We start from the raw sequence: 22,591 nt of genomic DNA, 5'->3' as shown, positions 1-22,591 counted from the left end.
GATGCTAACACCCGTCCAAACACTCGGCTCTGGGAGACAGAGGGAGACTATTTGCCAGCCTGAAACAACCAGAAAAACAGGACACAGAAACGCAAGGACGCTTGTACATCCCGGGAGGCGAGGGGGCGAGGGGGCAGCCCTGGGAGACGGGAGGGGAGCCCGGGACAGCCCTGTCCTCCCGAGACGCTTTCTGGGCATAGAGGGACACTCTGAGTGGAGGGTCAGCTGAGAGCTGGAGAGACCAGGCGGCCAGAGGGTGCAAGGCAGCGCGCCTGAGACGGGAGCCACGGTTGGAAGCAGGACCGAGCAGACTGTCCCTGAGCACCTCGCAGGGGGCCGATCACAGAAGCTCACACCGCCAGGTCCCGCCCGCCCCCCGGCCATGCCAGGAAAGCGTCACAGGGCACAGGGCGGTCTCCCCTCAGGACGAGCAGTACCCTTGACCACCCGCTGCTCTGGTCCCGCTCAGAAGGCTTTTTCTGCTGCTCCACTTGGCACGCAAGATCTCAGGTTCCCTGACCAGGAACTGAACCCACATGCCCTGCGGTGGAAGCATGGAATCTTAGCCACTGGATCGCCAGGGACATCCCTGGCTCACACATCTTAAACCAAGACCTGAAGGACTCGTTTCCAAGTAAGTAACATTGCTTCTGAGCACAGCCTGGGCGGGAGCAGTCACAGGAAGACAGAAACACCCAGCCCCACCAGGGGGAAATTCACCACCCATCAGAGATGACAGGCTGTGCAAAACCCAGAAGAATGTGATTCACAGTGAAGAGAAAAAGCAGTCAATGGAAGCTCATCCAGAACTGACACTGGTGCTGGAGTCAGCAGATGACGCGAAAGCAGCTGTCGCGACCTGAGTCCACGTGTTCAGGAAGTTGGTGGCGTAAAAGGAACAGACTGAGCTTCTGCAGGTGAGCCCACAGCGCTCGGACGAGCGTCCCCGGGGGTGGTGAGCCCACAGCGCTCGGACAAGCGTCCCGGGGGGTGGTGAGCCCACAGCGCTCGGACGAGCGTCCCGGGGGGTTAATGGCAGACCGGATGTTGTGGGAAAAAGTCTGGTGAACTTGCAAACGCAGCAACAGGAGTACGTGCGTGAGCAGGCCACGGTGCCGGAGGACGCACAACGCACGACCGTGGCCACACACGACCGCGGCCCGGAGAGGCCCACACGAGTGCAGCGTGGCTGCCGGAGGACGCACGACGCACGACCGCGGCCCGGAGAGGCCCACACAAGGGCAGGGGGGCTGCGAAAGGCTCCCAGTGACCCCGCTTCCAGGCATTTCCATCCCGTGCAACCCATGAAAGAATAAAAAAAAAGATACGCCACCCTAGCAGAAGCTGAAAGCTGGAGTGACCGTGTTAATACCAAACAAAGCATATTTCAGAGCGAAGAATATTACCAAGGAAAATGGCTATTTGAAAACAATAGAGGGATTCATTTACACATGAAATGAAAGCCACCAGAAACGCAAGGGGGACAGACAGATCTGTAACTACGGTGGGAGATTTCAATACCTCTGTCCACTGACAGAAAGGGAAGGCAGGAAGCGAGCGCAGATTCAGAAGCTCTGACGAGCCTACCAAAAAACTGCCTCACACACTTACAGCATGCCTGCAGAATACAAATTACCTTCAAGTATTACGTACTCAGACAATATTCTGGACCCTAACACAAATTTAAGCAGATTTAAAAATAAGGTACGGGAAGATGTGTAGCATTAAGTGTCCACATCAGAAAAGAGAACGGGGTCAAACGGAGGCTGTAGCTTCACAGGAGTTCAGTGGATAAGGGGGCAAGCGTTTGATTCCTGGTTGGGGAACTAAGAGCCTGCAAGCTGTGGGGCACAGCCAAGAAGAAATTTTTAAAAAAAAATAATAAACTAAAATAAAAAGGGCAAAGTCGACACAAAGTACGCAGAAGAAAGGAAAAAAGACCAAAGCAGAAGTCAGTGAAGTAGAAGGAGCACCGGGAAAAAACGAAACCAAAAGTGACCTTTTCAGAACGTTAATAAAGTTGATAAACTGGTCCGAGGAATCAGGAATAAAAGACACAAACTGCTGTTCAGTGTCATGAATGAGCGAGACGACAGCACCAGGAATTCTACAGATTTTCAAAAGGACCAGAAAACATCATAAACAACTTTTTGCCAATAAATACAACAACTGTCATCAAATGGAGAAAAACTTCTGAAAGACACCAAATGGCCAAAGCTCACCACAAAGGAAGGACATAACCTCAACAGTCCTGCCTCTTCTCAAGGAAATGAGATCGCAGTGAAAAGCCTTCTCACAAAGAGGTCTCCGGGGCGGGATGGCTCTCCTGCTAAATTCTATCAAATATTTAAGGAACAAACTATACCAGCTCCACATAAAGTGTTTACAGAAATGGAAGAGGAGAAATGCTCTCCAGCTCACCTTATGAGTCAGGTGTCGCCAGGACACCACGGTCGGATAACGGCACCACGAGGGACAAAGCACGGTCCGATAATCCTCAGGAACACAGACGCAGAAATTCTGAGCACAGCACTAAGCAATGCGTGTCCGATAACGCAGGTAATGAGGGTGATACCATTCTATCCCAGGAGGGCTTCCCAGGTGGCCCAGATGGTGAAGAATCCACCCGCCCAGCAGGAGATGCAGGAGACCCGGGTGCAATCCCTGGGTCAGGAAGATCCCCTGGAGAAGGAAATGGCAACCCACTCCAGTACTCTTGCCTGGGAAATCCCACGGACAGAGGAGCCTGGGGGCTGCAGTCCGTGGGGTCGGACAGGACTGAGCTCACGCACCACACTGCTCTTCTGGGAACGCAAGGCTGGTTTACTGCTATAAAGAGTAATTCAACATATTGACAAAGTAAAGAAGAAAAACCACGACATCTCAATAGATGCAGAGAGAGCATCTGACCACACCCGACACGGGTTCCTCAAAAACATTCCTCCGCAGACGAGACCAGGCCGGCATGTCCTCAGCCTGATAACGGGCATCTGCAACTGCCCACGGCTGACGCTACACTCTGGCTCCAGCTGAATGCATCCCTTCAGGGTGAACCCGGGGCAGCAAAGCTCCCGCTCCCACTCCCACTCAACACTGTTGTGGGGGTCCCGGCCAGGGAAAACAAGGCGGGAAAAAGAGACGCGACCCTCCAGCCTGGAGGCAGAAGCAGCTGTCACTGCTCACAGATCCCACCACCGTCTCTGCAGAAAATACCACACAACAGGTTAAAAGGCTACCAGAGCTCATATATGAGTTCACCAAGGCTGCATAAATAAAAGGTCCCTTTTATAAAAACGAACTATTTGTATATACTAGCAACAAAACGAAATTAAAAGTAAAAACCAGTTTATAATAGCATCAGACACACGAAACACTTAGAGATAAACCCAACAGACAGACATGAGACTGTGCCCTAGAAATGGTAAGACAGAGCAGAGACCGTTCTCAGGCTGAAGATGCAACACTGCTGAGGGGCAGTTCTCCCCAGGGGACCCCAGCCGCAGTGTGGTCCTAACTGCACCTCAGCAGGCTCTTCCTGGAGAAGTCGATGAGCTGGGTCTAAAATGAATATGGAAATGCCGAGAACTAGAACCCCCCAAATTCTGAAGAAGAACCAAACTAGAGGTCAAGACCGAGCCTTGAAGATGGCAGAGAGAGGGGCTGGCTCACCACCACGGCCCCTCGGCCTCTCCTGACCCTGCTCCTCCCAGCCGCTCGCCCGTCCCAGACACACACACACACAGACACTCTCTCTTTTGTACATACACACACACTGACACCACTCGCACACACACACACTTTTGCACACTCTTGTACACACACTCTCCCGCACACTCGCACACACACACAATACTTGTACATACACTCTCTTGTATACAAACACACATGCTCTTGCAGACACACACGCTCTCTCTCGCACACACACAGCCTGCAGTCCTGCTGCAGACATGCCAGGAGCCTCCCTGCCGCCTCTACGTGCACCCTGACGCTTGTGTGACGTCTCCGTTTCACGCCGGGCTGCACAAGCGTGTCCGGCACAAACGTCCGGCACGATGACCCAACAGCCGCTGTCTCCCTCCATCAACAGAGCGGCGTGGACGGGAGGAGAGGGCTCTCTCCTCTCACCCGAGCTGCCTCCTCTGCCACTACCGCTGGACGCGGGCACACGGACGGCGGGACCGGGCCTGACCGCGAGGGCACGCCCACTGCAGGACGAGGCCTCCGTGTTTGGAGCAGGTGACCAGCCTGCGAAGCCCGCCTGGCCGGCGCTGGGGGAACCACAGGAGCACGGGTGACGTCCGGAGGCCCGCCGAGCCCACGTGCGCGGGCCGGAGCGACCACCCCCCACCCCGCACCCGACCGTCTGCACCGGCCTTGTTTTCCGTCTCTGGCAGGGATGAGGATCTGATCTCCAGACAGAATTTTCTCTCTTCCTTTTTAATTAGTACTTGGTAACATCACCAAGCTGTGAGTTTATGGCTTTGTAGATCTTGTGTTTTTGACACTAATTACTCACAAAGGCTTTTTAAGCTCCATTTCAACTCTGCAACTGACACGCTGGTAATTAAACGAGAGAGGAAGTGGCAACAGACTTCACCCCCGGCCCTTCCCACCTGAGCGCTGGGCTTCACGTGGCTGCAGCCCCCGCGGCCCCGAGGCTTCAGCCCGGCGGCCGGAGGTGGTCCGTCCAGGGTGCCGCTGCAGCCTTCCCTGCTCAGGGTCTGGCCCTGCTGTCCATTCTGGAGCTAGATCGCACGTCCTTGAAGTGGGAAAGGAGCCGGAAGTGGACGCTTCCCCAAGGATCCCGAGGGTCCAAACCTGTGGGGTGCCCGGTGCCCCCAGGACAGGCTGGCCCCCTCCTCGGGGCTCCCGTGCCCACATGGCCTCTTGGCCAGTCCTCAGTCGGACGTGTGCCGGGCACTGGTGCGTGCAGCTGCAGAGCTGACCCTTCCTCCCCAGCTCCCCCTGCAGAGCAGTGGAGTCAGGGGACGGGAGGGCAGGGCAGGGAGTGTGAGGGTTACGAGGCGTGGCCACCGCTGTCCTCCTCTCAGGATGGAGCAGACTGGGGGGCCGGGACCAGTGTGTCTGAGCCCCAAGCTGGAGGATGGGCTGCAGGGGAGGGCTGGAGTAAGACGTCAACGGCTGGCCAATCTCGGGGCTTCTGGAGCCGACGTGGCCCCCCTGGAGCCCCCAGGGGGTAGGGTGGCTGCAAGGAGGACCTGCACGCAGGAGCTCCAGTGACTGCCTAGACCCACTGCAGCCAGGGCCGGCTCCTTGCGACTCCCCACACCCCGGTACAGCTGGTCAGCTCCCTGTGTCCTGACGGGGAGGTGGCCTCCTGTCTTCCTGGTAGAACCCAGAGGCTCTCTGACGAACGATAAATCAACCCAACAGGGTCCGGCCCTCCCCTCTTGTTTCCAACCTGGGCAGTGCCCGCCCGGTGTGACGGAGCTGGACCTGGGGAAGGGTCGCGGTGGCCAGGCGGGCTGAGGTCCTGGCGCCCTTCTGAGGGCTGGGGCTCGGGGAGTGGGCCGGCTTCATTAGTCTGCCCGCCTCTGACCGTGCTGGGACTCCCTTAAATACAATTGGTTAGTCACAGTTTAAGGTTCTTTATTGCAATTCTATTTTAAGATGCAATTAAAACATCTCATTGTTGAAGCACACGGTTCCTACTGGGCTTTTCTATTACGGAGTCAAAGCCAAAGGTGGGGGTGGAGACCGGGCCGAGACTCGTTTCCAAGGCAGTGAGTTTGGTCAGGACTCATCTCCTGTAGAGAAGCCCCCACCCCATAAGACACCTTCCCCAGCACAAGCCAGGGCCCGAGACCCCCTGAGCTCCGCACTGTGCCCTGTCCAGGCACTGCCGCTCTGTTGGCCCAGGCAGGTCCTGAGGTCCGGCCGTGTTGAAGGCACGTCCTCTGGGCCCGCTCCCAGGGGCTCCATGCTGGCGCCAGGTGGCACGCCCTCAGCCAGCAGCAGCTTCTCACGCTGCCCTGCCGCCCAGCTGCGCCAAGGCGCGCGATTTCCAGGCGGCTCAGAGTACAGGTGGGGCAGGGCCGTCCTTTGCTCTGGCTGGACGGCGCCTTGCTGCCAGGATGGATGACGTAGACGCCACCAAGGGAGGCCCCCGCCAAGGGCGCCCGTCTGACGAGTCACCCGGGGCGTCTGCCCAGTGCTAGGACCCACGGGGCATCGGGCATAGGATGAGCGCCAGGCAGTCACCACCTGGATCGGCGGGGTGGAAGCAAAGGGTCCCGGCTCCCTGGCCCCTGCTGGGCCCCGGCGGGAGATGCTGCGTGTGCACCTGAATTCACCTGCGGGTGCCCCCTGCCCCCACTGCCGACAGTGGGAGCAAAAGGGAGGAAGGGCTTCATTCTCCGCACAGAACGCCCGGGGATGCAGTCTGCGTGTGCACAATGTGTGAAGTGCATTTTCCGTTTCATCAGCACCTCAGCCTGCATGCAGCCGTGCTCGGCTTCCAGACGCGCTTCGCAGGGCTTTCCTCATCCTGCTGACAGCGCTGCATTTGCATTGACCACATTCATTTAAAAAAGAAATTTCCAAACACGTCCTGCAGCTGAATTTGCTCTTTGGCCCCAAGAATGGAATACAGATAATCTCCTCACTTCTTGAAGGTATCTTCCTGTGATTTAATTTCAGAAATGATTTTTGCAAAGCCCTCTCACGTTCGCATCTGTCCAGGGAGAGGAAATTACTCTCTTTGGGGAGTTGGAAGACCACAGATTGTTCCCAACTTCGCCGGCCTTTTCTGCCGAGTAAGCACCAGCTTTGTGTCAGGACACGGGACTCAGGACTCACACGCTGCAGCCTTGGGGCAGAGAGCCAGGCATGGGTGGGGGGCAGAGGCCAAGCTCAGTGAGCCCTGAGGGCGCACGTTGGTTCAGGGCGACCCTGCAGAGCCGGTCCTGCAGGAAGGCTTGAGCGCCCCGCCTCGGCCTCCCTGAGCCAACGTGACTCCGGGGAGTCAGTCAGGGCTCTGACGCCCGCTGCTCCCGAGAGGCAGAGGGTTCCCGATCACACTGCCTTCCCCGCAGCCTACTCACGGCCGAGAGTGCTCCTGGGGCTTGGGTCCATCAGGGCTGGGAGGGCGCACGAGGGGAGGCCGGTGAGGGGTTGCCGGCCCTTCTGCACTCTGGTAGCAGGAGAGCATGCGGGCTGGGCCCAGGTGGGGAGATGGGATCCCACACATTGCTGTCCTTCCCTCCAGGGAGGACGGCCACCCGGATTAGGAAAACACTGCTTAGTTTCCTGGCAAGGCATGACCTTAAGGGGAAGTCTCATCTCCCGAGTAGCCTGGCAGGGCTTCTGTCTGAACACAGCTCAGGCTCGCCAGTCTGAGCGGCTTCCCTGGGCCTCGCTCCTGGGCCAAAGCTCCTGGGGCTGCGACGCCCCCTCGGGCTTCCAGGCCCCCGTCCTGGGTGCTGGGCAGGGGAGCGGGGCACGTGGCCACCGCAGCAGAGCTGGGACCTCAGGCCACAGCGACGAGCCCGAATCCCATCTGAGAGGGGCGGGGGCCTCGCCAGGGTGGGCGTGTCGGGCGGCTCACAGTCCCCGAGCCGGGCTGAGAGCCCGCATCTGAGAGCGGTCTGGTGACATCATGTGATTTAAAAGTTAATTAAACGGAGGGGGACAAAGTGTAACAGCCCCGCTGTTTATCTCCAAGCAGCCTTTGGAAGGAAAGGGGGAACCTAATAAGCAGCTCTGAGGTACTGCATTAGGAGTGATCACGTCGCTAAATCACCTGGTGTCCACGGTGGGCTTCCCGCTGCTCAGGTGCCCCTCCTGGCCTGGCACCTGCGGGTGGGAGCCAGGGCGGGGGCTCCGAGCCCAGGGGCCCCAGCTGCCCAGAAGGCGCACCCCCAGACGCAGGCGGGCCTCTCGGTCCAGGCATGGGTGCCCCTGTGGACGGAGGGAGGAGAGGCCTGGTGACCAGGGCCTGACCGTGGCCAGGACCCGCTGGACAGACACTCACTGGGGTCAGCCCCTCTGGGGGGCTCCTCCAGCATCTGGTAGGGGGAGCGTGGCAGGAGCTTAGCGGGGCTGGGGGGCTCAGTCCTTCCCGGCCCCTGCGACCTCCTTCAGGCTGAACCAAACGAACCCCCTTCATCCTCTGCAATCCCCGGGCACCCTGCCATCCAGGGACCTGTGCACAGCCCTCCTGCTGGCGTCCCAGGCACCATGTGGCCGGGCAGGTGGCGGGGGAGCGGGCAGGTGGGAGGGCGGCAGGCAGGTGAGGGGTACCAGGCAGGTCGGGGGACCATGCAGGTAGGGGGGCCGGGCAGGCAGGTGGGGGGGGCGGGCAGGTGGGGGGAGCGGGCAGGTGGGGGGGTACCAGGCAGGTGGGGGGGCCAGGCAGGTAGGGGGGCTGGGCAGGCAGGTGGGGGGGCAGGCAGGTGGGAGGGGGGTAGGCAGGTGGGGGAGGGGAAGGCAGGTGGGGGGGCAGGCAGGTGGGGGGCCGCCCTGGAGCCTGGGTCTAGCCCCCGGAAAGGTCTGCTTGGAGCTGGCTGAGCTGCTCCTGTGAGTCACCAGGTAACAAACGGCCTCCCCAGTTCCCGCGGGGGCGCTCTGGCGAGGGCCACGATTGATGGCCCTCACGGTGAAGTGTAATTACCAGCTCACTCCCTGAGCACCAGGCACATCCATCCACATGCCCGCTGAGGCCCTCATCACTGAGCAGGAGGCCCTGCACCACCTCCGCGCCTGCACGGCCTCCGCGTCCCCTGGTCCTGATGCCCGAGCTCTTCTGCGGGCCTTGGGCCCCACGAGCCGGCTCTGAACCCACAGGGCACACCCTATGACCCGCCCACAGCTGCCCACGGGGCCCCCCTGCTCACAGGGCAGACCAGGAGCAACCTAACCCCTCAGCAGACACGGAGGGGCAGAGACACAGTGGAACCCCCGCCTGACGACAGCCCACAGGACCCTGGAGGGACCCAGGCCCTGCCCCCCTCCTGTCCTGGAGGACCTGGCGTCCTCCTGGGAGACGGCTGGCACTGCCAGGGGGGAGCTCACCCAAGGGAAGCCCCATCAGCAATGTCACCAGTCCCCGCCCCCCGAGAGGCCAGGGCAGCTGCCCCGCCCGGGCAGGCAGAGTTGGGGCGGGGAGATCCACTCCCGGCACCGGCGGGACCCTGACGGGCTGACCACCGCTCCTCCCCACGGCCGCCCACGACGTGTGGGATCTCCCGGATCAGGGATCGAGCCTGCGTCTCCTGCGCTGTATGAGCTGTTTGCGTATTTTGGAAAGGAAGCCCTTGTCGATAATGTCGTTCGCAAATGTTTTCTCCCAGTCTGTAGGCTGCCGCTCCACTCTGTTCATGGTTTCCATTACTGTGAAAAAGCTTTCAGGTTTGATTCAGTTCAGTTCAGTTCAGTCGCTCAGTCGTGTCCGACTCTGCGACCCCATGAATTGCAGCACGCCAGACCTAGGTTTGATTAGGTCCCACTTATTTATTTTTGTTTTTATTTCTATTGCCTTTGGAGACTGATATAAGAAAACACTGCCGTCATTCACACCAGAGAACGCTGTGCCTGTCCTCTCTTCTAGGAGTTCCGAGTGTGACGGTGTCCTGCTCTGTATTTGGGTCTTTAAGCCGTTTCGTGTTTCTTCTCGTGTATGGTGAGAAGGTGTGCTGAAACTGCACTGATCTACGCGCGGCGGTACAGCTTTCCCAGTACCACTTGCTGGAGTTATCTTTCCTCCGTTGCGCGTTCTCGCCTCTTGTTTGTGGATTAACTGGCTGTGGGTGTCTGGGTCTGCTGCCAGCACTCTGCCGGCGCTCTGGTCTGCCTCGTTGATCCACACGTCTGGTTTCTGTGCCAGAACCATGCTGTTTTGAAGACTGTAGCTCTGAAGCATCGTCTGACGTCTGGGAGGGTCATGCCTCCAGCTTTGTTCTTTTTGCTCAGGATTGCTTTGGCAATTCTGGGTCTTCTGTGGTTCCATTAAGTTTTAGAGTTATCTGTTCTGGCTCTGTGAGAAATATCAGGGGTGACGGACGGGACTGAGTCAGACGGTGTTGGGCAGCACTGGCTGAAGCGCCTCACTCCTCAGCAGCCCCAGACTCGTGGACATTGCCTGTCCCGCGTGCACACGGGCTCTGGTGGCTCACCCCGAGGGCAGGGCAGGCCAGGCCGTCCGGGAGAGGAGAGGAGGGGGAGGCCGCGCAGGAGGTGTGCTGGGGGGGAGCACCACAGCAGACGACGCCTCCGGGGCGACAGCCGGCCGCATCTCGCCAGGGGGCTGGGCCCGGGGACGTCTCGCCCCAGGATGCTGGTGCCCGGTCAGGGGTGCGCTCGGCACCTTCTTGGACTCCCGGCCAGAGGCACAGGTGGGGGCTGGGACCCGTGGGTCTGGGCTCCGAGGAGGGCTCTGGGCTAGGCTCCGTCCCCGCCCTGTGCCCGCCAGGGACAGGTCACAGGGACAGTGTTAGCACTGGACTCGCTGCCCCGCAGCCCAGACCTCCTTCCTGCACACGTTAATTAGGGCAGAGTACACAACGGTGTTTTGAAAAACGTGTTTCTATGTGATTGCTTTTTTAATTGGTTAGCTTAACATTTGAAATTTGATTTAATTTCAGCTTGATTTTCCTCACCACGGGGTCAGGCTGAGAGCCAGGTAAATCGCTGCAGGAGCTCCATCGTTAACAGTGGGGGTTCGGGGGCATGCGTGCCAGAGCCTGCAGGCTGGCATCAGGGCTTCATCTCAGCTGAGTCGGGGGAGGGGGATGGGGAGCCTGCAGCCCCCGGGTCAGAAGCTGCCTGTGTCGGGCCCCGTGAGCTGGAGGCTCCCTGGGAACCCTCTGTGTGGTGAGGAGTTGGGGCTGCTGCAGGCCGAGCGGGCGGCCATGAGCAGGCAGTTGGCGGGTCTCTGAGCGGCAGCTGTCTGCACGTGCCGCCGGCCAGGTCTGTCATTTACTTAACGCTTTTCTTTAAATCAACTATCCTTATCAACTTAAGTAGGCTCAGCTTGGAAGGAAGCTTTGCATCACCAGCCAAGGTGAAAGCAAACGCTGCCTGCCATGGGGTAACCACGGAGACGAGGTCAGCGCTCACAAAACAGCAACACCGAGCCTCGCCCACATCGGGGTGGGGGGGTGGGGGGGCAAGCCCACGGCTGGTGGGGGAGGGGACCGGGGGAGTCAGCCAGCACAGCCAGGCCAGCCCCAGAGAAGCGCCCCCGCCCCACCGCGGGAAGAAGACAGCGGGGCAGGAGCTGCCCCTGGCAGTGCCTCAGAGAACCCACCACCGTCACCAGCTGGGAGTTGGCAGAAGAGCACTGGCAGGGAGGACTGGCCGGGGGTGCACCCCGCCCCCTACAGCTCCCTTCTCAGCTCCAAGCCTGCCCCAGACACGCGCTGACCCTGGGACTCTGAACGCCCGTCCTGACCTGAGGATTTCTGACCTGAAAGCAAGCCACCTCTCCCATGTAAGGGGAAACCCGGCCCCCAACCCAGGCTGGCTGCAGGAAGCCGGGCGCGTGAGGGGCCCCTGCCCATGAGACCAGCACCCCCAGGCTCCTGACTCCCCAGGCCCCGGGGCTCTGGCTCCCAGGTGAGTTAAGCTACAAGACTGCGTGCGGGTAGGGCAGGGTTAAGCGGGCCCTGCACCCTGGCCCAGTCACCTCGCTCGTCCAGCCCTGAGGTCCGCCGGGCCCTGAGGAAGGAGGGTGAGCTGGGGCCCCGCCCTACGGCCCTGCCGGGGGGCTCCACCCATCTCCAGGGGCGCTTGGTCACTGCACTCACAAGCCCTTTCCCGAAGGGGTGCAGCTGTGAGCCACGGAGGGGCCATGTGGAGGAGGGCAGCCCCCAGACCCAGGCCAGGGGCCCCCGCCGGTGACAGCAGGGCCCCTCCCCACCTTGAGGCTGGAGGACAGGCGGTCGGTGGGTCTTAGGGAAGCCGGAGAGCAGGGCCGTGACAGGCGGGGCTGAGGGGCAGGACGGGGGCAGCTCCCCTCGGCCCCTACCCTGCAGTGAAGTGACAGCAAGGCTGCCCCGCGGCAGGGTCACCGTCAGAGTGCCCAGCCTGCCCAGCGGGCCCAGGACTCCAGCTCCCTGAGGGGCTCGCTGGGTCCCTGCGCCACAGCCGTGGCCCCATGACAGACACAGCCAGGCCCGGCCCCAGCTCCGAGGGAACCACGCCGGACGCTGGGCCATGCAGGGACCCCTGTGCTCCCTTCCATCTCCTGGAAAAACTGCTTTAATATTCTTCACAGCAGCAGCGCCTTGGAGGAGGGGCAGACAGACCGCGGCGCCCAGGCGGGTGGGGCTGAGAGCCGTGGGGGGCCGTTCCTGGGAGACCGGAGGCCGCTCACACGGCCCCCGGAGGAGCACCTTCCACGAAATTTGACGTGAACTAATGAGGTTTGCACAATTAATCAGGACCGGCAGCCCGGGGGACTCGGCATCAGCCTGGGGGACTCGGCATCTGCCCGGGAGACTCAGCATCTGCCAGGGCGGCCACCAGACGAGTGCTCCTGGTCAGTCCTGCGGCGTCGGCTCGGGGGGAGGCCCAGGTCCCCGGGGAGGGCAGGCGGTCCTGCACCGGGAGTCTTGGCTGCATGAGCTGGACGAGGGCACCGGGTGACCCCCTAGGCCTTGGGACCGCAGTCCAGCCCAGCGGTGGACGGCACCAGCCCTGGGGTCCTCTGGTGGGCCCTTCCCAGGCCCACGGCACCCGAACTGGTGCCCCGTGACCAGGTTAGGACGCCTGTGCCGGGCCGGGGGGAGGGTATGAGGGCCCCGAGCCAAGCGCTGAGTGAGGCTGGGGGCAGCGAGGCCTGGGCCTGCAGGGAAGGGTGGGGGGCGGCACACGAGCTCAGGGGCAGAGCCCCCTGGGGATGGCCTTCGAGGACAAGAAACTGCTGGCTCTGTGGTTGGGGGCGTTCTTGGGTCGGCCCCCAAGTTGCTGAGAGGCTCTTGTTTGAGGCAGTCACTAGGCGTCTGCTGGCCTTGGGGCGCCCAGAGTCACCCACACCTGCACCTCACATGCCTGCTCCTTGGCCCCATCATGGGCGAGCTGTGTTCAATTACAAACTGTCACCAGGTCCAAAAATCTAGGGGACAGAGTGGCCAGGGCCGGGCCTCCCACGGCTCTGAGTCCTCGCTGTCTCAGGCCTCTGCTCTCACTGCCCACAGCCCGTACCCCAGCGCCCTGCCGTGCAGAGAGAGGCATGGGGACAGCCTCCGCATCCCAGCGTGACCCCGAGGCCCAGCGCAGGCAGGTGCGCTCGGGTGAGGAGCCCCGGATCGCAGCCTAGCCCAGGTCAGCATGGGCGGAGGGGGCGCTCTGAGCCCCGCACCCGCCCCCCAGCCGAGAGCTGTCACTGGCAACCCCGACTGCCTTCCCAGCAGAGCCTGCTGGCTCTGGCCTGCAGCCCTGAGCCCAGGCCGCACCGAGCTCCGCCATGGCCTGGCTCGTGCTTCGGTCTGGCTCCAGCATAGTCCATTCTCTTCTCCAGCCCCAGCCCTGGCTCGGGCGGCTGTCTCCAGGGAGGCAGAGGCGGTGGGCAGAGGACACCCGGGGTTGGGGAGGGGGGGGCTTCCTGGCCCTTCCTGCCTCCACAGGGAGCTCTCCATGCTCCGACCCCCACGAATGCAGCAGGCTGCTGGCCTCTGTCCAGCGGACAGGACGCCTGTGCCAGGGCAGGGTGGGCCTGTGAGCCAGGGTGGTGAGGGGCCTGCTCCCCCCACGAGGTTGGGGTGGGGTGGGGGGGCCGCAAACACGCTCTGCTCATCCCAGCCGCTTTCCCAGACGCAGCGGGCAGCTGGGGTGCACGCCCACCCCCGGGGGCGCCTGCACACCGGCCCCTCTGGGACGCGCATGGGGCCACGGGGGCCTCAGCCTGAGTCTCTGACCCCTGACAACAGGCGCCCTGGGGCGGACCCTGCTGTGCCGATCCGCAGGGACCAACAGGCGGGGCGTGCTGGACAGGCCGTGAGGGGGCAGGGTGTCCGGTCAGTGGGGACCAGGCCCCTCCACCTGTAGGCAAGCACCCGGGGCCCCAAGGGGCAGCTAACAGCCTGGCAGGCGGGACAGGAGCGGCCACCCTCTGGCTGCTCTGCTGGTCTCTGTGGGGAAAGCTCTGGACGCCAGAGGACCAGCTGACACTTGCCGGGGGCTGGGAGCTCGGGGCGGCTCAGGACCCCGACGCTGGCACCAGGCAGCCTGGAGACTGCAAGGACCCATCCCACTGCACTGCCCACGGCGGATTTCTCAGGGGGCGGGGCTGTGGGCTCCTGGGAGGCGTGCTGACTGGGCATGAGGGGACAAAGGCAGGCGGGGCCCCCCGCACATCCATGTGCCCTGCCAGCGCACACACGGAGCCACGAGAAGGTGCCCCGCCTGTGGGCACTGGGGACAGTCACACCTTGAGGTTCTGGCCCACAGTCCAGCACCATAACCCCCGCCTGACGGCAACGCCTCGGGAGTCACATCCGTGCCGCAGACACTGACCCACTGCCAGCTCAGGGCCACAGCCGATGCCGAAGGGCCGTGGGGCTGTGGGGAGGAGCAGACGCCCCCAGGATGACCCCCAGGATGACCCCCATGGCGCGCGGGAGCGGGCCCAACGCGCAGGCTCTGCCGCCAGACTCCGCTCCCTGCTTCCGACCCTTGGGGACCTGCCGCCCACTCTGGGCCCGAGGCCAGGCTGAGAACGAGACCAGCTCCCCGGGTGGACTCGCCTCAGGGCCGGGCTGGGAGGGCAGGGGGTGAGGGCGGCCCTGGCTTCCTGCAGAGGCTGCACCTGAGCTGGGCCGGCTCTGCTGACCTGGACGCGCCGAGCGGGGGCAAGGCACACCAGGTGCAGAAGGAGGGGAGCCGGCCGGCAGACCCCGGACCCCAGCCCACCCAGCTGCACGCCAGCCTCCGTGCCGCCCGCAGACTAAGGCTGCGTTTACGTGGTCACGCGGCCGCAAAGGTTTAAGCCTGTTTACAGCAGCTTCATCCGTAATTGCTAAAGCCTGGGAACGACCACGTCCTTCAGTAAGTGATGGACAAGCTAACTGTGGATGTCCAGACGGGGAAGATGGCTCAGAGCCAAAGAGGAACCAGCCGTCGAGTCAGGAGAAGAGCTGGGGCTCAGCCGGGTCACTAACCGAGGGAGCCGGCCTGTGAGCCCACTGCCTCCGGGAAAGGCAGAGCCACGGAGCCGGCGATGAGCACAGGGCTGCCCAGGGCACGGCGGCTCGCATCTGTCAAAACCCACAGACCCCGACGACACGTGGGTGAGCCACGGACTCCACGGTCACAGCGACACGTGAGGCCTGCTTCTTTACTCCTAACAGAGCCGCCCCTTGTGCAGGCCCAGGGGCCCAGCTCCGCCCCACGGCCCCTCCCACGGCGGGTGTGGGCGCACACACCGCGGCCCTGGCGCGGGCGAGCGAGAAGCAGCCACCCCCCCCCGCCCCGGATCCCTGGGCCCTGGTCCCCTGGGGTCTCAGACAGCAGGGCCGCCGTGACCCTGGGTGACGCGGGGCGTCCAGAACTCCCACCGTCCTCACAGCTCAACAGGGACCCCGGCTGCCAGTTTCCGGGACAGACCTTGAGGACACGCCTGAGGGCTCTGGGCCCACTCCTGGGGGCGGGCGGGCCGGGGCCAGGCCCTGCGGGGCGACGGCGGGGCTGAGCTCTGGCAGGCGGCGCCCCCCCTCCGGGCTGCCCAGGCCCGCCCTCCCCGCTGCACACCTGTGCCCCCGACCTTGCACACCTGTGCCCCCGACCTTGCACACCTGCGCCCCCGACCTTGCACACCTGCGCCCCCGACCTTGCACACCTGTGCCCCCCGACCTTGCACACCTGTGCCCCCGACCTTGCACACCTGTGCCCCCCGACCTTGCACACCTGTGCCCCCCGACCTACGACAGCGCGGCTGTTTCTGCCCCCAGCACCCCTGTTGCCTGTGAAACCACCTCTGGGAAAACAAAGTCAGCCACGGAGGCTGCCGTTGTCTGCGGTCACTCCTCAGCCGGGCCCGCGGCCCCGGGACCCTGTGTCCATCCCAGGCAGCAGGGCCGGCCTCCGCTCCCACCAGCTCCCCCGAGACCCTTCCGTGGAGCTCGGCTGGCCGGGAATCCTTCTGACCCCTGGGGCCAGGCAAGATGGGCCCTGAGTCCCAGTGCAGTGAGACGGGCGCTCCGCCTGGAGAGCAGGGCCCCGCCGGCCACCTGCTCTCTGGGTCCCTCCCTCAGCCCACACTCTGCGCGTGCTCTGAGCCAGCAGGCAGGGGGCCGTGCCAGACACGGGGCTCCCGCCCGACTCAGCGCCCTGGGGGTCCAGCAAGAGGGCAGAGGTGCACTGAGCTGCTTAGACTTCCCACCGTCAGGTGTGGCAGGACGAAACCACCCTGTCAGGCCCCGAAAGCCCAGCCCAGGGCCCCCAGCCGCGGGAGCAGCTCGGGTTCGGGGCTTTCTCCCTGGTCCCGCCCCCGCCGTCCAGCTGCACCCGTGGGTGCACTGAGGGCCCTTCCCTGACTTCACCGTTCCTCAGCCCCCAGAGGGCACTGCAACGTGGAGCCCTGCCCCCCTGCCCCCAGGGTGCGGACGCCGAGGGAGAGGGCAGGGAGGGGCCGGGGCTCGGGGGCGCCGCGTCCCACCTTGAAGATGAGGCAGTCGGCCTTCTGCTCGGCGTACATGGAGGTCAGCCGGTACTGGCTCTCTGTGGTGATGTCCACCTGGTAGCCCGTCAGCGTGTAGCACACTTTCCGGAACTCCTGGATCTTGGTCTGGAAGACCTCCTTCAGCCGCTGGTTCTTCAGCTCTGCACTCTCCACCTGCTTCTTCAGCTCTGTGGGGAGGGAGAGGCAGTCAGCTCCCTGGGGTCTCAGGAGGACACTCAGGGGCAGCAGTGCGTTGACTGAGGGGTGAGGGGGGTGCACGCCACGTCGGGGCCAGGCAGCCACGCGCGGCTCCTGACGAGGACGACGAGCCGGGCAGCAGGCAGGCTCCTCCCTCCTCTGGGCCCAGACGGGGACCCCCACCCCGCACCCCAGCCCCAAGTCCTTCCCGTCAGCCCAGGGAGCGGCAAACACTTCCCAGGCCGCCGCTGAGAAGCACGGGGGTGGGGGCCACGGGAGCGAGGTCATCCGGAGATTTGGGATCACGCTGCCCGTGGTTCCCTGGCTGGCCTCCCGGAGACCAGATGCTGGGAGAATACAGGCTCCCTGGGTGTGGAGTCGGGCAGGGCACCCTGGGCCCTGTCCTAACTGGACAGCTCAGGGCAGGGCCCTCGGGCCACCTGCCGGGGAGAAAGCAGCTGTGGAAGCCACCAGGAGCGCACACAGCGGCCACCTGAGTCCTCCCCGCGGCGCCATCCCGGGAGTTACACCTCGGCTCAGCCCCGTCATCAGCGAGCCGGCTACACATGGGCACACGAGGCGCCTGTGAGGCCCGATGCTGCCCGGGCGTGCAGCACCCCAGGCCTCCAGACTCAGCCTAGTGTGTGGCCTGCCCTCCCCGAGGACCGCCCCCGCCCTGGCTGACCCTCAGGACCCAGGGCGTCTGCTACAGGTGTGGGCACCCTGGCGGGGCTGCTTTCAGATGAACAGATGTCGTCAGGCTCTCTTTCAGAGGAGGCAACGGGGCAGGCGGGCAGGGAGCCTACATTCCAGGGAGAGAGATCTCCCACCTCTGCCCCCCACGCTGGTTCCAGGGGTCATTGGGGATGCAGCCGTGTTGAGGATTAGGGTAGACTAAGCGGGGCAGGGGGCCGGGCACTGCTGAGGTGGGAGGGTGGCAGCCACCAGACAGGCCCCAACACGCGCAGCAGCCACCGCGGCCACGAGGTGCGTGCAGGGTCCCCCACTTCACAAGCACGAACTTAGGCGGCCGACCACTGACCGCAGATCCGCGTCAGAGGCGGGGCCCTCTGACCCCGGACCTCAGGACCCGCACAGACTCCGCAACACACCAAGGTTCTAGCACATTTCCCCGGTCTCGTCTCCACGGCCTGCAGCGCTGGGGCAGCCTGGCAGCTGCCGCCCCCGGCCCCGAACCAGGGACCCCGACACCAGGCCTCTCCATGGCCCCTGTGCTCCTGGACGGCCTCCCGCCCTGAGGGCCTGAGGGCCGCCCTCACTCCAGGGCCGAGCCTGGGGACGGGGCCCTTGATCGACTGAGTAATCAGACTCCGAAGTTAGAAAGGCGGCCGGCCACTCTGACCTCAGGTTCTCCTCTTGTCCCGCAGCTGAGCCACCGAGGATGGGCCGTTAACGGGGGAAAAACCTGCTCTGGAGGAAGCGCTCATGGCTGAGCTCGTGGGGGCGTCTCACCCGGGACACAGGCTGCACCGCCCATGAGCTCTCGGACGCCGGACGCACGCAACCTGGCCGTGAGGGGGAAGCCCGCTGTGTGCAGACGTGGCCTGTTCTCCCGCCAACAGACCCCACAAGCAGGCGGGTGACTCGAGCCACCTGCTGCCTGGGGACCTGCCACGGACCTGCAAGGCAAGGCCGGGATGGAGGGCTCAGGGGCAGCGTCCTACAGGCGGAGGGCACCTGGCACCGGGCGGCCTGGTCCATGGGGGCAGGCCGGGGGCGGCAGAGCCCGCTGAGCGGGCGAGTCCGGGGAGGACCCCAGGGGTGGCCCCTTTGATTCGGAGCAGAGTCAGTGTCTCGACCTGCTCCCACGATCCGTGTAGCTCAATCGCTTACATAAACGTGAATGAATAATTCACAGAATGGCTTGGATTAAATAAAAGATATGCCCTTCTCCGTGGCAACAGCATCACTCTGGCCCAGCCTCTCCCAGAGTGAGCAGAGGCCTCCCCTGGCAGGACTGGGGACCCGAGGCCTGGAGCCTGCGGCACAGTCACAGCCGTCCCACCAGGGCCCAGGCCAGCCTCGGGCCTGATCTGCTGGCGATGGCTACTTTCGGCCGACAACAGCCAGCAGACAGCGGCTGCCCAGCTCGCTGAGCTCCCGCCCCAGTCCTCACTGCCCCAGACCTCACTCGCAGGCTGAGCTCCCACCTGCCCCCCCACCAGCCCTCACCCCCACGAGCTCCCCCAGGCCACTCCACTGTGCGAGAGACGAAAGCCTCACCCCAGGCCTTACCCAGGGCCCCCAGCCTCCCCGCCAGCCTGGGCAGCAGGCGCAGCTGAGAGGGCTCTGAGCCACGGTGCGGAACCCACCTGGCCGTCCCGCCCCTCCTTCCCTGCAGCTTGCGGGCAGTCTCCCCTGAGCTGAGCCTTCCTCCCGACGCCACCAACAGGCCTGAGCTGTGCCCACAGGCGGCTTGCGCCCAGTCTGGGCAGTCGGGGTCTAAGGGTCCTGATGAGGGCGTCACCCCGCTCCTCCTGCCCCAGGGGACCCACCTCCCCGGGAGGAGACAGAGTCCAGCTTCAGGCCCACAGGCCCATTTCAGACTCTCCCTTCCCAAGACACCCACAAGATGCTCCCAGGAGACACATCCGTGGCGGGGACGGTCTCCCTCCAGCCCTGCTGACCAGCACAGCCAGAGAGGGCCTCCCCAGCTCTCTGTGCCTTGTGGGGTGCACTGAGCGGGTCTCTCTGTGTCTGGTCATGGGGGGAGTGAGGGGGTCTCTGGTCGTGGGGGAGTGAGGAGGTCTCTGGTCGTGGGGGGAGTGAGGGGGTCTCTGGTCGTGGGGGAGTAAGGGGATCTCTGTGTCTGGTCGTGGGGGGAGTGAGGGGGTCTCTGGTCGTGGGGGAGTGAGCGGCTCTCTCTCTGGTCGTGGGGGAGTGAGGGGGTCTCTGTGTCTGGTTGTGGGGGAGTGACAGTGTCTCTCTCTGGTCTTGGGGGTGAGGGGGTCTCTGGTCGTGGGGGTGAGGGGGGTCTCTGGTCGTCGGGGAGTGAGGGGGTCTTCTCTCTGGTCGTGGGGGAGTGAGGGGGTCTCTGGTCTTGGGGGTGAGGGGGTCTCTGGTCGTGGGGGTGAGGGGGTCTCTGGTCATCGGGGAGTGAGGGGGTCTTCTCTCTGGTCGTGGGGGAGTGAGGGGGTCTCTGTGTCTGGTTGTGGGGGAGTGACGGTGTCTCTCTCTGGTCTTGGGGGTGAGGGGGTCTCTGGTCGTGGGGGTGAGGGGGGTCTCTGGTCGTCGGGGAGTGAGGGGGTCTTCTCTCTGGTCGTGGGGGAGTGAGGGGGTCTCTGGTCTTGGGGGTGAGGGGGTCTCTGGTCGTGGGGGAGTGAGGCGGTCTCTGGTCATGGGGGAGTGAGGGGGTCTCTCTTTGGTCATGGGAGGAGTGAGGAGGTCTCTCTCTGGTCATGGGGGAGTGAGGGGGTCTTCTCTCTGGTCATGGAGGAGTGAGGGGGTCTCTGGTCGTGGGAGAGTGAGGTGGTCTCTGGTCATGGGGGTGAGGGGGTCTCTGGTTGTAGGGGAGTGAGGGGGTCTCTCTTTAGTCATGGGAGGAGTGAGGAGGTCTCTCTCTGGTCATGGGGGTGAGGGGGTCTCTGGTCGTGGGGGAGTGAGGGGGTCTCTCTCTCAGTCGTGGGGGCAGTAAGGAGGTCTCTCTGTGTCTGGTCGGGGGAGAGTGAGGGGGCCTGGCAGCTGAGCTCCCTGTTGAGCCCCCCAACCCCAGCAGCTGGGCAGTGGCCCTTCTGGAAAGGGGATGGGGGCCACACTGGTGTCCGGCAGAGGAGCCCCAGAGGGAGGCCCCGGCCAGCCTCCTACCCACTCCACCCAGAGGAAGCATCCACAGAAGCACACCCGGGGTCACTGGACGCACAGGAGCTTCTAACATAAGACGAGAATAAAGCAACCTGGACAGACAGAGACCAGCAACGAGACAGGCCTCATCAGAGGCCGCCCCACGGCGGGGCCAGGCTCCCGTGGACGGCAGGGAGGAGCTCAGACAGCAGAGGACGCCTCCCAGAGACACGCCAGACAAGCAGAAAAGAGCAGAGACAGGATGCAACCAGCGACCCTGGGGGCCCGGCACCGAGCTGGTGGCAACTTCACAGAGAGTCTGCAGAAGGCGGGCAGGAGAGGATGTCAGGGAGATCGCACAGATGCCCCCGGAAGCAGAGGTCACGCCTCCCGGGCCAGACGGGCGCAGAACACGCCACATCCTGCAGGGAGCAGGAGCCGGATCCACACGAGCTCCAAGTCCCAGGGCCACAGGCAGGACTGACCACCGACCTGAAGAGGGGGCTGCAAAGCTGTATGGAAACTGGCTCCTGCCTGGAGCCTGAGGGCAGACGATGGTCTCCAAGAAACCCTGCCCTGCCGTCCACAGCCCCTGGACACGCAGCGGGATGGGACCAGCAGGGGAAGGGGAGCGTGGACGGCGGGGCAGGGAGCTGACAGCAGGGAACGCCGCCCAGGGAGGCCAGCCCGCCATGACGGGCTGTGGTCTAAGCGCCAGGAAGCGTGCAGGGCCCGGGACTGGGGGAGTGTGAGGCCAGCAGAGGACAGAGAAGCAAGAGGAGCCCCGGAGCGGGTGAGATTCGTGTGTCCCCACAGGACGCCACGTGTTTCAACTGTGAGGAACGCAGCCAGTCACGGGATGGCCCACGCCCTTGCCAGGATGCCCAGGCCACAGTCACGGTATGGCCCACGCCCTTCTCAGAGGGCCACTCATGCCCTTCCCAGGACGCCGCCCACAGCCATCATGGCAGCGTGAGGCGACCACAGGCACTCCCAAAGGGCTTCTGTCCCTGAGACAATGGTGGTTAAAGCCCTGGGCGGCTGGGCGCTCCGGATGGGAGGGGGCGCTGACGGCACCAAGGGTGGCTGGTGCTGAGACCAGCCCCCCAGCGGCCTCCCACCCTGACTCCGTGAACGGACCCCTGGGCGGGTGGCTGCCACAGCGGGGAGGCCCCGAGCTGGCCGGGGACAGGCCCCTGCGGGCTGCGGTGCAGGGTGGGCCCCTGCAGCGATGCTGTTTAGGACTTGGAAGCAGCTTCTGAAATTGTCCTTTGGGGGCTCAGGACAGAATCATTTTTCTTTCTGAAAAGTGAATAAAAAAAGGTAATGCTGAGATCTTCAGGCTTTATAAAAGCAACAAAAGGTTGAATTCTTCATCATTAGAAAGAGCATCTCTCTGTGCAAAAGGGCCCACTCCCAGCATACCCGAGAGACAGCAAGAGGAAGGCCTTCGGGACTGCCCGGCAGTGGGGGTGGCGGGGGGCAGGATGTGGGCTGGGGGGGCACTGTCTGCTTTTCCAAGAGCTGGGACTACCAGCTCCCACGCTCACACACAGCCTGTCCCCCGGGCACAGAACGGGCAGCCACAGCAGGAGTGACAGCCGCCCAGCTCCGCACCTCTCACCAGGAGCAGCCTCTGTGGTCTCGGCGCATCCACAGGAGGCGGGGAGCATGGCCGGCTCTGCGATGGGGAGGCCAAGGCTGGGGACACGGGCGGGCTGGCTCTCCCGACTGCCCTGGCTGGCGGCTCAGATGGAGGCTGGTCCGCCTGGGAAGCAGGGTTCCCCGCGGCCTCTGGACGCTCGGCCTCGGGCCCCCACAGGCTGTGAGCGCCACTGGCTCTGCTCAGGCCCCGCGTGGGGCCGCTGCCAGGGCTGAGTTATTCATGTCTGGGAACGCCTAAACTACTTCAGCTTTACATTTTTAAATATTTAATAATTAGGCATCAAATATTAACGCCATTTTATTAGCCAC

General features: G+C 63.6%; 1 protein-coding gene across 8 annotated transcripts in view; it reads right to left on the bottom strand.

Moving 5' to 3' along the window:
- The window catches only part of MAD1L1 (mitotic arrest deficient 1 like 1), a 243,949-nt gene that overhangs the window by 7,366 nt on the left and 213,992 nt on the right, over positions 1-22,591 (bottom strand). For all 8 annotated transcript variants that reach the window (XM_061402349.1, XM_061402350.1, XM_061402352.1 and 5 more), the window contains one exon: positions 16,616-16,806. In XM_061402349.1, the coding sequence (XP_061258333.1) occupies positions 16,616-16,806 (191 nt within the window). The remainder of the gene's footprint in view (positions 1-16,615; positions 16,807-22,591) is intronic.

Source organism: Bos javanicus, chromosome 25, assembly GCF_032452875.1.
Source record: "Bos javanicus breed banteng chromosome 25, ARS-OSU_banteng_1.0, whole genome shotgun sequence".
Lineage (NCBI taxonomy): Eukaryota > Metazoa > Chordata > Mammalia > Artiodactyla > Bovidae > Bos > Bos javanicus.
Note: the sequence above shows the minus strand (reverse complement) of the source record. Positions and strands in the feature narration are given on the sequence as shown.